Genomic DNA, 17,664 nt, shown 5'->3' with positions numbered 1-17,664 from the left:
ATCGCCCAGAAAAGACTTACTAACTGAAACAAAGTTACAAAAAGACCTGCAGACGAACTAAAGACCCATACAAAAACATTTTGATTTATCCCAAACATAGAAAACGACCGAGACAGAAGACCTTAGAACTGGACCTGGACAAAAAGATGGATGACGGAGCCAATGTCTGCTACTCCTCCGGTTCCTCCTCAATGATCGGGACCCAACCATATTCTTTCGGGAGGCCTGCCCGTTCTTCTCCCGCCTTGGACGTCGACGCCTCCTGCGTCTGAGGCTGGGCGGGTGCCTTCTCAGGTGCTCCCTTTGTCTTTTCCTCAGCCCTTCCCGATTGGTCATCGGAGGGCGTTTCTCTGCCGTTTGATCCCTCGTCATCCTCCTCTGAGTCCCTAACGAAGAGGACTGAAATATGTGCACTGAGGTGCCCCAAGTTAAACACTGCGGTGCCAAACGCTGGAAGCGCTGGTGGTCCTTCAACTGGGTTGCCCGTATCCAAGAACTGTGATGCCTGCAGGTGGGGAGTTCCAGCCCGTCTATAACAGTAGCAGCAGCAACAATGGTGGTGGGCATCCGCTGCTGGAGGGCGGGAGGAGCTCCCACGACCAGTTCCGCGTCTGCACGGCTGTCTTTCTCTTGGCTTAGCCATGTTGACAATGGAGCTGGCTGAGTGAAACAGAGCTGCCAATTCAGGGCTTCTCTTCTCGGCACCTGAAAATGGTGCTTTGATGCCCCTTTCTTGAAAAGCAGAGAATTCAGAGTTCTCAGCGTCTGCCAGAAGGCAGAGAATGTCCAGGCTCGAATGGTGTGACTCCATACCTTCATCCAACATAAATCCATTAACATTCCATTGAATCTTGAGCGCCATGAATGCGCCCTGCCCTCCCATCTATCCGCCTTTAATTTCATTAAGAGTTCTGAGCGGGGGCCTTCACATTTATTGCTGCGACGGCGTCCCTGGTGTCCTCCCGCTGGCTGGCTCGTGTCATCACCTGCTGGCCATGTGGCCTAGCACTTTCTCCTGTGCTTACACCCGCATCCGGGTATTTTAGCAATTACTATTACTATAGTAATTAAAGTAATTTATTTTTAGAAGATAAAAACATGTTTAATTTAATGAATTTCTTTATATTAGTGAATTAAATTATACATATACATACATATAAGTGAAGTGATTTATTTTTATAGCTTGATGTAGTAAGTGTTTATTTTTGTAGTTGAGGCCAGTATTTTTACACAACCTTAAATGTTTAGTTATATAAAAGTATGCTAATACACATTTAAATTTTAATTAAAGTAATTTATTTTTATAAGATAAAAACATGTTTAATTTAATGAATTTCTTTATATTAGTGAATTAGATTAAATGTTAATTTTAAGTGATGTGAGATTTAATTTCAATAGTCAATCACTTTACATATTAAAGTTAAGGATTTGGTCAGAACTCAAGCTTATCAAAGAAGTGCTAGGCCAAGGGAAAAGAGTGAGTGAATACAAACTTTGAGAACAAATCTCAATGATTGTGTGAAAATGACTTCCATTCCAATGTGCCAAGTTTGAAGAAAGCACAAAGAGAAGCGAGTGAGATCTAGGTTAGCCAAGGAGGCTTTGATCAACTGGGTCATTTCCAAGTTATGGTTATATGTATTTTCATGGGTGGGCCATTTTCCTAGGAAAAGAGTCCGAATAGATTTTGATATTATTTTAATGTGGATGCTTAAGTGTTCCCCACATTGTTTGTCGGTGTCTGCTCTGGACCCACTTCTCAGGTGTTTGTTGGTTGTCTCACACAACCTCTTCCTCATGCAGCTGCTCTCAAGCATCCACCTTCTGGCACTCTTTCATGGTGGGGGACAAGACTTTTGAGGAGGCTTTCATAGGAGTGAACCCAAAGATAGGGCACTTTCGTATCTTTGGTTGTTCAATATACATCAATGTACCTATGGAGAAGAGGATGAAGCTTGAACCTTCAGGAATGAAGGGGTATTTGTGGGATAAAATGAGGCATCAAAGGATTACAAAATCTTCATACCAGCACAAAGGAAGATAGTTTTGGACAAAGATGTAAAGTTCAAAGAGAAATTTGCATCTAGTAAGTCTCATGAGATGCCACCACTAGCGACAAAGGACAAGGAGTAGGATACTTCCAAAGGTAGAGCAACATGCAAAGGTTTCGAGCTTAGGGAGTCAACCTTTAGGTGGGGGAGAGTGAGTGGCTCCTTCCAATTCTATTAGGAGACCTAGTTGGTTTGTGTAGACATTGAGGGATGCAAAAGGGCATGTAGAGACTTGTAGGAACACATTCATGGAAAGCAGGTCTTCAAAGAAGTTTTTAAGCTACATGGCATAGATGAACAACATCCTTGAAAAGGTAGCAAACCTAGAGGCTTTGATGAGAGCCATGGTAGAGGATGATGCATGGAATATTGTGCCAAGATTGGAGGAGAAGCTAGTCTAGGTGGCTCTTCAGGAAGTACCTCACTAAAAGGGGGTGTTGATATTTGTAGCTCATACAGATACTTTTGCATAGGCCTAAACATCTAGGCATGCATAGGGTATCTAACACACTCTTAGACCTTAGCAATTACTTCATTAATCAAATTAGCAAACCTAGAGGCTTGGGTGAGAGCCATGGTAGAGTATAATGCATGGAATAGTGTGCCAATATTGGAGGAGAAGCTAGTCCAGGTGGCTCTTCAGAGAGTACCTCACCAAGAGGAGTGTTGATTTTTGTAGCTTAGATAGATACTTTTGCATAGGCCTAAACATATAGGCATGCATAAGTTACCTAATACACTTTTAGACCTTAGCAATTACTTCAATTATCAATTATTTTTGTACAAGACAAAAGTAAGTTTTATCTAATGAAATGCAAAGGTTTATTGTATTGATAAAGTTTGTCAAGGATGATGCATGGAATATTGTGCCAAGACTGGAGGAGAAGCTAGTCCAAGTGACTCTTCAAGAAGTACCTCATTAAGAGGGAGTGTTGACGTTTGTAGCTTGGGTAGATACTTTTGCATAGACCTAAGCATCTAGGCATACCTATCACCTAATACACCCTTAGACCTTAGCAATTACTTCAATAATCAAAGTAATTTCTTTTTATAAGACAAAAGCATGTTTTATCTAATGAAATGCAAAGATTTGTTGTATTGATGAATTAGAGAATTCTCAAGTGATGTGAAATCTAATCTCAATTGTTAATCACTTTGGAAATCATGGTTAAGAGATTTAGTCATAACTGAAGCTCACAAAAGAAGGGGTAATCCAGGGGAGGAGAGACATACCAATGACTAAGCTTAAGACTGCACAGGAAATCTTAATGATTGAGTGGACTTCCATTCAAGTGTGTCGAATTTGACGAGAGTGCAAGTGTTAGCAAGGGAATTCAAATCAGCCAATGAGGGTTTGACCAGTTGGATCAATTCCAAGTTATCGTTATATGTGTTTTCATTAGTGGGCCATTTTTCCAAGGGAACTTGAGTAAATAATGATATTATTTTAATGAAGAATTGTTGATTGGGTAGAAAAACTTGTGTGCACTTATGATATTGAGATTGATTGATTTAATGTGCTTCCACTAAATATTTTTTGTTTATGTTGAAAACCCTATTGTGCTTTTATTCAATAGATCTAAAATAGTTTGTTGGGCTAATAAATTGCCACGGATTAGGCTTAGAAATTAATAGTAAAGTAAATGTTTAGAATTGAATTAGAGGTTGTCTATTTATATCACACGGAGAATTTTATGGATAGTATATTTTATATTGCTTGACATGAATTATTTAAAATGCATTTGATATTTTATATTGCTTGATATGAATTATTTGAAATGTTAGTCTTCCGCCCTTCAATTTTTTTTAGCTCTAAAACAATCCAAGGTCATAAGAAAATGAAAAAATTCCAAGGTCAATCTTAAGGCAATGAAAGAATTTTCTTGCATCCCTTGTGCCACATTCAATTGGGTTCAGCAAGGAATGTGGATACTAATGAATCAATTTGTAGTATAGGATTGTGTTCAGCAAGGGATGTGGATACTAATGAATCAATTTGTAGTATAGGATTGTGTTCAGCAAGGGATGTGGATACTAATGAATCAATTTATAGTATAGGATTCCTTAAGATGTCACTTTACGTCAGCAAGGGATGTGGATACCAATGAATCAATTTATATTATAGGATTCCTTAAGATGTCACTTTACGTCAGCAAGGGATGTGGATACCAATGAATCAATTTATAGTATAGGATCCCTTAAGATGTCACTTTACGTCAGCAAGGGATGTGGATACCAATGAATCAATTTATAGTATAAGATTCCTTAAGATGTCACTTTCCGTCATTTCAACTGTCAACATTGATGAAAAGAATAATTGTTAAAAATAGATTGTTATTATATTTCCTGCGAAAGACCAGTATCACATTCCAACTATAATAATCCAGAGAGAAACAAGTATTTGCAATGTTGCTTCACTTTTATAAGCTCAAATTAGCTGTTTTACAGAATTTATCATGCCAAATGGCACTTTAGCCTATATTTCAGCCAGCAACCTACAACCTTTTTCCACATAAAAAAAACAAAAGCATTATATTAATGTTTATGAATATACATATTCGTTCTCCGTGAGGACTTATCATTAAAATAAAAAATAAAAGAACTATCTTCACTAACCTTTTAGCATACTGGCTTTGAGATCTTTCTTAACCCAAAAAAAGGGACTTGGGCTTAACAACAAACTGGGATCTTTCTTCATATATTAACCCAAAACTAGTACAACCTTGCAAGACAGGACTTACAAGCCCACAGTATTTCCTAAATGCTTGTAAGTTTCGACAGGATAATTATTAACATTAGCTACAGAAAGCATCTACGAGCCAAAAAAATTACAGAATTTAATCCTATTTGTGGACCTTTTACCTTTTATGCTGAGTAAGTATTCAGCTATTTGTGGACCTTTTACCTTTATGCAAATTATTCAGCTGTGTCGGTATGCATAATGAATACAATAAAAAAACGTCTTAACAGGAAATAAGCACATCTCAAACATCCTCTCAATAGACAACCACTATCTTTCCTTTCATTTTATTGTTGTGTTTTGTCTTCTACTAAATTTATTCGAAGAGATATTGACACCAATCAAGGAAACACTATTTTTATAGCTTCCATATTCAAACTAAATGTACTCAAAAAATTGCATAGGTAATAGAAGACCAAGTATGCTATAGGACTCATATGAACTAGAAACGCAAGTGTCAGTTCAATAGTTTGAACTCGTGATCTCTTGTTCATTAAATGTAGTTAATGCTTTACAAAGGCCTTTTAATAAAGGTTCTTGTTGCATGCCAAAATTGGTAATCCTTTAAATTATATACTATGGAAAACAAATCAGATACTTTCCACAATATAAATTGTAAATTAGACTTGGATATTAGCTGTAAAATGCATCTCCAATCAAAATCTTAAGACTAACCACCGCCCTGATTTTCTTACAATTAAACATAAGAAATGGCCACGTTATGGAATAGAATGTCCTCATTTCATTCAAATGTTGATGTCATCTGAACTGACAACTTTCAGCCTCTTCATGGCTAGTGAAGGAATATTCCTGTAAAAATAATTAAAGAAATCATTTGATTGCATAAACTGCTGCTATTAGAGCTTCCTTTTCCAATAAGACATAGCAGATACTCAAGCAGCACGAATCCTTTGGGTATTAACCCAGAGAAAGTCAAGAACCCTCAAAATGATGGCAACAAAACCACAAGAATCGAAGAAGCTTTTGGGAATATGAATTTTAAAGACAACAGTTGCGACACTGTTGTATTACCTTCAAAATGGTTCATTGAGCTTTCCTTGTTTCATCAGGAATATTTGGCTCAGATAAGAGTTTGATAACATTCACCAATCCTCTGAGCCTATCCCAGATGCTCAAACCATATAGTGTTTCAACTAGAGATTCTTGGACCTCAAAGGCATTCTCTGCGACAGGATACTGGAACAGAAAAAAAAATCACGAAAGAACACAATCACAAAAAGTAAACTTGCTATGAAAAAGGAATTTAAGTCAATTCCAAAAATAATTATATGCACCTGCAATGGCTTTGGAATCTTGGTCTTGATGTACGGCCACCATCTATCCTCTACAACGGCTTTGATAAGACAGCATGCACGAAGACCTTCAACACCAGCAAATCTTCCAAACCCACTATTCTTCACTCCACCAAATGGCAATGACTACAACACCATCCGTAGTGTAAAATGAAAATGTTAAGCAGTGATCAAAGCATAAATACATTATACATTTTGTTACACAACATAAAGCATGTGTGAACTATCATTCATAATTACAATGGTAAGAAACCATTTTCTTCGATAGGGGATGAAGTTCAAAGAATCAGAAGAACATCCACTATACAAGTGCAGGATAAAAAATATAAGCAACCATTTTCTTCGATAGGGAATAAAGTTCAAAGAATCAGAACATCCACTATACAAGTGCAGGATAAACAATATAAGCCTACCATTCATTCATGTTTCTAAACTTAATTTGTTGTTACAACCCCTAAATGTAAAGCAAGAGATTTGAAAAGACATTAAAGTATTTTGACAGTATAATGTTCTGATTTCAATTTACAGACACATTTGCCATAAATAAATAAATAAATTGTTGGCAGCTAAATTGGCTTTAAACTCTCTTGCTGTTCCCAATGCTAAGAATATAAGGAAACTTCTGTCGGAGTTGGAAGCTGGGATAACCTAATTTTGACACATTGACAGGCATCAGTTCAGGTCTGGATATCCTGTTATTTGCTAATCAGAATTGGATATCCTTTTAAAGGAAACGGTAGACACTTTCCTGTTCACCACTCTCAATTCTGAACACTTGCCGGCTTCTACCCCTGTATTGGAATATTCATGTCCTACATAAAAGAATATCAGAGCACCTTCACAACAAATTTTCTCTCCAATTGAATAAGATAATCTAATTTTCTGCACAATGAGAAAAGAGCATTTGTAGATAGAAAATGTATAAACCTTGCAGATATTTTACAGTATTTGAAAGAACAAGAAAATAGGGTTTTTGAAAGAACAAGAAGATAGGGTTTCCTTCAATTTTAGTTCGAAGAGCTTTTAAGAAAAACAAACAAACAAATTAATACATTTACGAGTAATTCTCAAATAAATCAATATAAGGACTTCCACCATTTACACTGTTTCTGGAGAAGTGATAAGAGTCCGTTATTAAAGAAAAAAATCATATAATAATAATCAGTATCTTTATAAAAGCTAAGGAAAATTGAACAAAAACATAATCAAGATAAGCACCAAAATGTACCTGGCACATATAGCTAGAAGCAAAGTCATTAATTACAGCAAATCCACAATATATCCTCGATGCTATTGATCTTGCCCGACGCTGGCTTCCAGAGAATACAGCGCAGCCAAGTCCATAGTTTGTATCATTTGCCAGCATTATAGCCTCCTCATCAGAGCTGAACTTCATGATTGCAATGATTGGTCCAAATATCTAATCAAGAAAATAATAAATTTTGTCATAGGGCTCAAAGTTGAAGACTAGGAAGACCATGACATTATGGAAAACAAAGCTAATTCTGAATATATATTATGTATAGCAAATAATTACCTCCTCTTGCATCAAATGCATTGAATGATTCACATTAAGTATTACTGTAGGTGGGTAGAATTGACCAACCACGTCATCTCCCAGACTTCCAAAAAATAACTTTCCTCTGACTGCTATCTCAGCACCTTTCTCCAAAGCATCATTCACAAGACTTTGAAGTTTATCAGCATGCTCTTGTAAACAGATTGCTCCCATATCATACCTTGCCTCTAAAGGAGGCCCCTGTGAAAAAAGCTGAATTTAGAAATTATCTCAATGTATAGTGCAATGAAATAAAATAGATGAAAAGAAAATCTCGTGTAATGCAAACCTGCACTCGAGGCTTGTAAAATCTTATATATCACTTTTGCAGAAGAGCAAACATATAAAGATGCATTTTTAACCTCTTGATTAATATTTACATTCACAGAAATCACAATTGCAATAGCATATAAGTAATCAAGGCTTAGCCACCCACGAAGGCTTGTAAATACTGTTGATGTTTGTAGCTCAGGCATACATTTCTGCACAGGCTTGAGTGTCTAGGCATGTAGAAGTCGCCCACAGATCTCCTTAGGACACTTGCTCAAGTGTGGGCAAGTTGCTATTGTAACTTATACTAAATTTAACTTGGGAAAAGCACATAATTATTATGTTGGCTAGTTGAGCTAAAGTAAACTTTAGTGATTATGTTTTAATTTTGATCACCATCAATATCAAGTGAGGCAATATCTAATCTCAGCCATCAATCACTTTAGAGATTTAGGTCAGTGTAAAGTTATAAAAGCAAGGCTAAGGAGAGGAGAAGACATACCATAAAGTGGTGCTAGCTTTTGAGAGAGGGATTTTCTCAAGTGACGAGTATGATATTGCAGTGTGCCAAGTCCAAGAAAGTGCAGAAGGGCAGCATTGGAGATCCAAATCAACCAAGGAGATCTAGGGCTTGATCTGCCGGGTCAAATCCAAGGCTAATTGTATCTGTAATTTTCTCAATTGGCCATTATCCCAAGACAGGAGCCCAAGTTCAGAATTTTAATGAACAACTATTGATTGGGCAAAATTTGTTTGTCATTGTGATTGAGATTGGTTATGTTTCCGCTAATTGAGTAAGGGCTTGATCTGCCGGGTCAAATCCAAGGCATATTGTATCTGTAATTTTCTCAATTGGCCATTATCCCAAGACAGGAGCCCAAGTTCAGAATTTTAATGAACAACTATTGATTGGGCAAAATTTGTTTGTCATTGTGATTGAGATTGGTTATGTTTCCGCTAATTGAGTAAGAGCTTAGCTCAGATTTGATTCAACAATTCTACGATCTTCTAGGTTAATGAATTGTCAAGTGCTAGGTTTGTAGGAAAATAACATGGTATCAAGGCCCTTAACTATGAAAATTGATTTGTGAATCATGTAGGAAGCTAAGTTCATACAAGGATCATCAGGACTAGGTTCAGTCGTGATCATACCAGGCTGAAAAAAATTATTTGTAGGCCGAAGACCATATGTGATATGATGGACAAGGTGAAAGGACGTAAAAAAATGTGCGACGGACGATCACTTAGTAAAGTAAAAAAAAAAATTGACTGAGATTTTTTTTAAAGGTTCAAATAATTAAAAATAAATAAAAAAAGAGGGAAAACAGCCTATAGTGGCCGATACCCATCAGTCAACACCACCCAACCCACTCACAAAAGCACCCAACTGTTAATTTTCCATGAAATTCTATAACTACTTAGATGAATAACTGAAATCAAAGAATCTGAAACTGAAACCAAATTTACTTTCACCAAGATACAAAGTTTCTTAACAATTTATAAGCAGCATAATAAAACAGTAGATATAAAAAACACATCACACAAATTGACACGCTTGTTTACCCAGGGAATCCAAAAGGGAAAACCTGCTATCTTTGTTCTGATATTCTATTGATTGTTCTTGAGCAATTGGATCTATTACAAAGCAATTTGTCTTTGAGAAAGAATTTTGCTTCTTCTCACTAATCTCAGCTGATACAATTGATCTCGGCCTTCCTTGATCACTGCTTGATCTCGACTGTCTAGCACATAATTGTTCCACTATTGAAGCTTTCACATTGTTGAAAAATGTAACTAGGTTTGGTCTTCATAATTGTATTTGAGTCATAATAAAATGTACTTATGAAAAATAATGAAAAATAATTTTTTTTATTATTATTATGACTTATTAACTAAGTTACCAGGATACGGATATGGATACGGATCCGGATCCGGATACGGATACGGATCCGTTGGATTTTTGAAAAGCCAGGATCCGGATACGGCGAGTACAAAAATATATAATAATATTTTTAAAAAATTTTAAAAATACATTTGATGTTTAAAATCAAAACCATTCATGAATCACAACATTAGAACTAAAATAATTAGAATAAAATTAAAAAATATATATATATATATATATAAAACTCTAAATTATTATTTTATAATAAATAATTTTAAAATTTAAATAAATAAATAATTAAATTATTAATATTTCATATATACATAATTTAAAATTTTAAAAACTAATAAACATATAAAATTTAAATATTAATAAAAAAACAATACACATATTAAATAATTGATAATTGATATAAATTGTAATTATTAAAATAAAGTTATAAACCTAAAATATTTTTTAAATTTTATTTATAACTTACAAATTATATTAATATACTATATAGTTTACTGCCCACGGGCCTACCATATTTAATTTTTATTTATAAAAAAAAAAATTAATATTTAGGGGCCTACCATATTTAATTTTTATTTATAAAAAAAAAAATTTAATATTTAACCCACACTTTAGTGATTATGTTTTTTGAGCACGCTGGACTAAGTGTTATGTGATAACGTATAACGTATATCACATATGTTAAAAAAAATTAAAATAAAACAGAAATAAAACCTACCGCATATATGTTATAAACTTATATTAATATATGTTAACGTATATCATATATGTTAAAAAAGAAAACCCAACTGTTACAAACTTATATTAATATATGTTAACGTATATCATATATATGTTAAAAAAAAAAACCCAACTGAACTGCGTGATGAACATTTTGTTTAGTGATCGTACGGATCCCACCGTATCCGTACCCGTACCCGTTTCGGATTCGGGGATCCGAGGTATCACCCAATGCCCCCAGCGGATCCGGTAACGTAGCTTATTAAAGCATGGGTTTCATGCTTGGGTCATCATGTTTTAGATCAAAGTCCCCATTGAGGACTTCTAGGATTTATTCTAAGTCAATAGAGTCATTGTACATTTAAAGAGACCCTTCTTGGGCTTTTGAATCATGTAAAAATATTTTTTTTTGAGTAAAAAATGAATTATGTCACCTCCACACCAAGTCGGCCTCAAGAAGATCAAGTCGGCCTCAAGAAAGGTAATTCAACCTCACCAGAAGCCTATATATTGAAGCAATTCGATTCATTTGGAGGACAATCACTCACACAAGTTCGATCTCCTAGAAGAAGTCGTGAAAAAGTGCGAAGTTGCAGTGGAAGAAGGAGAATTGCAGGATCAAAGGTTTTGGGTTATCTCTCTCTCAAATGTGTGATTTTCTGGGCTACGGCATCAAGGTCGAAGTTATGTTACGGCATCAAGAAGTTCTATTACGACATCAAGGTTGAGCTACGACATCAAGGTCGAGCTACGACATCAAGGTCGAAGTTTTGTTACGGCATTAAGAAGTTCTAGTACGACATCAAGGTAGAAGTGTTGCTTCAAGGTCGAAGTTGTTGCATTAAGATTGAAGTTGCTAGGTCGAAGATACTACTGCATCGAAGTGTTGTTGCTGCTACTGCTGCATCTAGGTCGAAGACTGTACTAGAAAGTGATCATTTGCTGAAAAAGTAAAGGGTTGACTTGGTGTGGAGGAAGTCTGTGTCTAAGTCAAGAGTCTTAGATTATCTTAGGAAAACTATTGAAGGAAGAGTTGTTGACTGGGTTTTCCCCGAGATTGGGGTTTTTCCCTAGCTGTCCACCTACATTTGGTGTCCTTGATCTTCATGTTATTGCTTTGGTAATTGCTTGATGAACTAAGATAAAAGAAGAACATAAGAAAATTAATAAGAACACAAGAATCTCACAAGTAATTATCAAGTATAAGAAAATATTTTTGCCTTTCCGGTTTTCTAACATTGTATTAGAGCTAAGGTGAAGAAGAAAGAAAAAGGTGGTTTTCTAACATTGTATTAGAGCTAAGGTGAAGAAGAAAGAAAAAGGTGGGTTGAAGATCTATTGAAAGAAGACTAAGGAATCTCAAGCAGTTGAGCAGGGGATCATATAAGGAGACCTTTCAAAGACAATGTCTAACTAAATAAAGGGAGAGATCAAATTACAAGTCATGGAAAAAAAGGATAGATCTAATCCTCGAAAAGAATAAAGTTTTGGATCTAGTCAAAGGAAAAGTAAAGAAGCCTACAAATGAATCAAGTGAAGCAAAGAAAGCAAAGTTTAGAGAAACAAAGATTTTGGCCATGAGCCTAATAGTGGATGGAATGCATGCAGTCAAGAAGGACTCAAAATATCTTTAGTAATCAACAAGGAGAGTGAAGAAGAGAAAAATTGGAAGGATTGGCTCGCTCATCACAAGAAGAAAGGCACCTTCAAGAAGTCCAAAGGGCCAATGCTACAATTGTCACAAGATGGGTCACTATGAAAGGGATTGTCTTAAGAATCCAGGAAATAAAGGAGGAACAAAGATCAAGCAAATTCGCTGAAGAACTTTCACCAAAGAAGAACAAGATGGAAGGATCTGAAGTCAAAGATCTATAAGTTAGGGACTTTATCCCTTACGTATCCCTCAAGTTTGAATTAAGAGGGAGCCCTCACCACTTTCCAAAGATAAGTATCCTACTCCTTGTATTATCTTTTATATTTGGTTTCTTTTACTTATCCAAGTTTGTTTATATTAAATATTATTCACATTTATATTTTCCCTATTTAGGAAAGGCTTACTGAATACTCAAGGATTATGAAAGAAGGCTTCACAAGCAAAGCATTAAAATTACAAGGTTTGTTAAGAAACAAAGGTATGCCTTAGACCATAAGCTTTGTTCTCTTCATGATAAAGGTATATTCATTCTTTTTGGTAATCTATTCTACATTACTAACATTGTTGTGTCTAGTTCTCTTGAATCGTAAAGATTCTTGAATTGGGTGATTCATCATTAGATAAATCTACCCTCCTCGCATCTTTGATTATTCTTGTGGAACCCTAAAGAGTTTCTTTGTAAAACCCTAACTTAAGGGTACGTCGATGATAATATGTGAAGCCCTAGCCTACTTATGGTTATTGATGAAGTCTAAAGAAAATGTTTGATGCTTTGATGATGTCATGTTTGGGGTTTTGGTATGCTTATGAAAACCCTAACTTGTTAGGGTTGAAAGGTGATATCAGAAATCCCAAACCTTTAAAGTTTTGGTAATTTAGGGTTTGCTATGTTATGTATTGAAACCCTAGATATTTAGGGTTTATGAGCAAGACCCTTATGACCTAGGAATGAATCCCTATGTATATGTTTGTTCGTCTGATCAAGTTTGTTATATGTCTGACTTTAATGTGTTTGTGTCATTGGGTTTGCTTGACATATGTTGTTATCATATTCTTATGCATGATGATAAAATCCTAGATATGCATATGTGCTGACCTAATTATTGATGTTCATAAGTCCTAGTGTTTGGAACTAAGCCCTAGTTGAGGCTTGATATTCTAGGATGATATTGTTTGTGAATTCTAGGGTTTTGTAGCTAAACCTTAGTAGAAGTTAAATTCTCTAGTATATGATTTGACAAATCTGGTATTTATGAAAGGTTGATAAAAAACATAAATTGTATTGTGATTAGTTTGATTGTTGAGAATTAGTAAATGAAAATCTAGGGTTTACATCAAACCCTAGTAGAAGCTAGTCATGTTGTTGATTGAGCTGTGATTGGTTTTTGAATCTCATGTATGAAATCTAGGGTTTGTATGAAATCCTAGCAGGAAGTCTAACATATGAATTCTAAATGCATTGTTATATTGGTCTCTAGCATTTGCTATATGTTATAAAACAGTTTGTCATATCTCTGAAAGAAATATTGAAGCCTTACATATAATGAGATCGATATCTTGAGTTGTTAATGTGATTTAGGGTTTGTAACAAACCCTAGGCAAGAAGTTAAAGTATAGAAGTAAAGTATCTTGTTGATTATGTTTATATAGTCTAAGACTCTAATGCTTCCATTATTGTACGATTTTGATTAGGTTAACTTCAAGCTTCTATAGATTTGGTTGTACTTGCTATCTAAAGTTGTGCAGGTACATAATCTTCAAGATGGTGAAGATGTTCATTTAATAAGCATGATGAAGAAAGTTATATGGATGATGATGGTCATGATAACTCTGAAGGATGGAAGCCATGAAAGATTCTTCGATGTCGTAGAAAAGAAGTTGATCTCCCTAGGTTAAGAGGGAGCTTGGGTATATTCCTTGTATAGGAATGATTAGATCCTCCCTAGTTAAGAGGGAGTGATGGATATGGTTCTCTACTTCATGTGTCATGCACTAGACCAAGACTAACAGTCGTAAGTCTTAGTGAAGGCCATGAGTGAGAGAAGGACACATCACTCTTGTCTTCATGGAAACAAGTCCCTAGTTAAGAGGGAGGGCATATTATAGTCATGATGGTTACCTTGAAAGAAGAAATTGGAGAATGCATTTTGAGGTGTTGCTGAAAGAAGGAAAGCAGGATCTAGTTGTAGAATATGTTGTTGCATGTAAAGTAGGGAAGGAAGTTGTATGGTTGAGGAATCTTCTATCAAGATTCATTTGGAAAGCTCTAAGTCCTACTGTGAAAAGTTGAGAAGCAACATCAAGATGTCTGAAAGACCCCAGAGGTTTGTGTTTACTTATGTACATTTGAAAGATTGTTACTGATTGGGGTTGTGTTTGTATAGGTAAATCTCTCGGAAGTTTTGATAACATGTTTTACATGCTTATTGTTATCGATCAGTGTGATCGGGAGAGATTTGTTGTTACTGATCTATTTGATCAGGATGGATTTGCTATTGATTGTAAAAATCGGATTTGTTAAGGCTTTGTGAGTGAAACATTGCCTGGGAGGACATCAAGCCGACACTACGTGTTGATGTCTAGATCTTGAAGTAGGGAGGGCGGCATTGGCGATAGAGCTTTGACATCGGATACACACCTAGATCCTTGGGTTGGTGGTTAGCAAGTAAGCCTGATGGTACCTAGAGACGCTGAAAGATTTAGTCCATCTTAGTCCCACTCAGATAGATTGCCCTGGTCAGGAATCTAGTCTGTGGCATTATGGTGCCTAAATTGTTGAGAAACCTTGGATAGATTTCCCTGGTCAGGAATCTAATCCATGGCAATGCGGTGCCTAAACTCTTCATAGTTCACATAGTTGGGGATCTTCCTTGTATTTGTATATGATGAATACCACCCTAGTTAAGAGGGAATGTTGAAAATTGTAACTAGGTTCGGTCTTCATAATTTTATTTGAGTCATAATAAAATGTACTTATGAAAAAGAATGAAAAAGAAATTTTATTATTATTATTATGACTTATTAAAGCATGGGTTTCATGCTTGGGTCATCATGTTTTAGGTCAAAGTCCCCATTGAGGACTTCTAGGATTTATTCTAAGTCAATAAAGTCATTGTACATTTAAAGAGACCCTTCTTGGGCTTTTGAATCATGTAAAAAGAATTATTTTTGAGTCAAAAATGAATTATGTCACCTCCACACCAAGTTGGCCTCAAGAAGATCAAGTCGGCCTCAAGAAAGGTAATTCGACCTCACTAGAAGCCTATATATTGAAGTAGTTTGATTCATTTGGAGGAAAATCACTCACACAAGTTCGATCTCCTAGAAGTCGTGAAAAAGTGCGAAGTTGCAGTGGAAGAAGGAGAATTGGAGGATCAAAGGGTTTGGGTTATCTCTCTCTCAAATGTGTGATTTTCTGGCTACGACATCAAGGTCAAAATTTTGTTACAACATCAAAGTTGAGCTACGACATCAAGGTCGAAGTTCTGTTACAACATCAAGAACTTCTAGTACGACATCAAGGTAGAAGTGTTGCTTCAAGGTCAAAGAGCCAAGTGCTTCAAGGTCGAAGTTGTTGCATTAAGATCAAAGTTGCTAAGTCGAAGATACTATTGCATCAAAATGTTGTTGCTGCTACTGCTACATCTAGGTCGAAGAATGTACTGGAAAGTGATCATCTATTGAAAAAGGAAGGGGCTAACTTGGTGTGGAGGAAGTTTGTGTCTAAGTCAAGAGTCTTAGATTATCTTAGGAAAACTATTGAAGGAAGAGTTGTTGACTGGGTTTTCCCCAAGATTGGGGTTTTTCCCTGGCTGTCTGCCTACATCTGGTGTCCTTGATCTTTGTGCTATTGCTTTGGTAATTGCTTGATGAACTAAGATAAAAGATGAACATAAGAAAATTAATAAGAACACAAGAATCTCACAAGTAATTATCAAGCATAAAAAAATACTTTTGCCTTTCCGATTTTCTAACAGGCATGCCCTACAAATCCCTTGATCCTTCTCCTTGATCTTTGCACACTAGTGCCCCTATTTCCTTGTGCACTAGATCCCTATTTCCTATTGCACAAGAGGCTCGTAAATCCTAGCGCAAATTTGCTCCTATTTCCTAGCGCACAAGTCCCTATTTTTTTGCGCATTTGAGGCTCCTATTCTCTTGTGCATTTTTTACTTCTTATTTCTTAGGACACAATCTCTCAAATATGTGCTCTCCACAATCAAAGATGATCTCACAAACTCGTGAATTGTCTTGTCTCACAAACCTTGTGCACAAAACTTATGATTTCTTGTGCCTCTGTCCTCCTCTTTATATACCCAATTCAAACATGCAAGGGGCCTAACTCAATTTAGAAATTCGAGTTCTAATTGACAAGTTAACTGAGAGTCCAATCCATTCTCTCTCTAATCAACACTTGGAGATTTTACTTGTTCTCCCTTCTATCAAGACTAAAGACTAACTCGCTCTAACTAAACTTGTAACTGCCACCTCGTTTTGCAGTCAAATTGATGAAAACTCCACTTAATTGAAGCTCCAGCTCTACACATGCCATCTCGATGATTATTCCAATAAACTGGAAATAAATGCATCCTAACTAAAGTCTAACTCATGAGCTCATACTCATACAAGAGAAAGACTAATCGAGGTCTTCATTGGTAAGGCACAAGCCAGAAGACCTTTACTCACTACATTTTCAACACCCCCTCTTCGTGAGGAAGGTATTTTTGGAAGAACCTCTTCCACCTAGATTTGTCTCCAACACTACCACGCTATCTGTTGTTGCAACTACTCCCTTTAAACTAGAAGACTTCCCTGCTTCTTGTTGCAGAATTTGATATGAAGACTTGTTTCTTCCAACCATGCTCCTATGATCTGAGTCTATCACCTCAATCATAAGTGCTAGTATCTCTATGGTTGTTTACTCTGCCTAAATGTGGTACAAGGAGATCCAACTCTCTCCTAATCCCCCTTAAACAACTCGTCTGCCCACTTGGCTCAAACTCCCCCTCTATTAGGATTCACTCACTGAGTGGTTGCCTCCACTTGCCCTCGTCTCTTCTCCTCATCATTTTGTTGGCCAACCCACTTGCCGACTAGCCGAAACTCAACCTGTGATACTGGTTGAGACTCCTTCGGAGCTTTAATTTGCTCCCGCTTTCAGGACTCTCTTAGAGTTTTGTAATGAGAAATCTATAGGGCAATAGTTAGGATGATTGCTTGTGATGTCTTTTTATTTTTTCTTACTTATTAGCTTCTTCTCTTATTATTATGTTTGTTCTTAACATCAAACAACTACCAAAGCAAGAAGAACAATAGTACACAAGAACACAGGATATAGGTTGCAAGTCGAGGGCAAAACCTCTTCACTTGAGAGGAAAGCCCATAAATCTCCTCTTCTTATAGATTCTTCAATTGACAAATTCCAAGACCTCTAGACCAAGACCAAGTCCAACCTTCTTGA

At 36.1% G+C, this 17,664-nt stretch overlaps 1 protein-coding gene across 1 annotated transcript in view; it reads right to left on the bottom strand.

The window, feature by feature from the left end:
• Positions 1 to 5,246: 5,246 nt before the first annotated feature.
• Positions 5,247 to 17,664, bottom strand: part of ALDH22A1 (aldehyde dehydrogenase 22A1) — a 243,611-nt gene continuing 231,193 nt past the window's right edge. The window contains exons 11-15 of the mRNA XM_089458099.1: positions 7,642 to 7,863; positions 7,333 to 7,524; positions 6,087 to 6,230; positions 5,824 to 5,988; positions 5,247 to 5,601 (exon numbers count right to left, since the gene is read on the bottom strand). Of these exons, the coding sequence (XP_089314225.1) occupies positions 5,836 to 5,988; positions 6,087 to 6,230; positions 7,333 to 7,524; positions 7,642 to 7,863 (711 nt within the window). The 3' untranslated portion in view covers positions 5,247 to 5,601; positions 5,824 to 5,835. The remainder of the gene's footprint in view (positions 5,602 to 5,823; positions 5,989 to 6,086; positions 6,231 to 7,332; positions 7,525 to 7,641; positions 7,864 to 17,664) is intronic.

Source organism: Pinus tabuliformis, chromosome 7 (assembly GCF_031772625.1).
Source record: "Pinus tabuliformis cultivar Carrire ecotype Pingquan chromosome 7, CPIR1, whole genome shotgun sequence".
NCBI classification, from domain to species: Eukaryota; Viridiplantae; Streptophyta; class Pinopsida; order Pinales; family Pinaceae; genus Pinus; species Pinus tabuliformis.
This window is presented reverse-complemented; position numbering and strand designations above follow the sequence as displayed.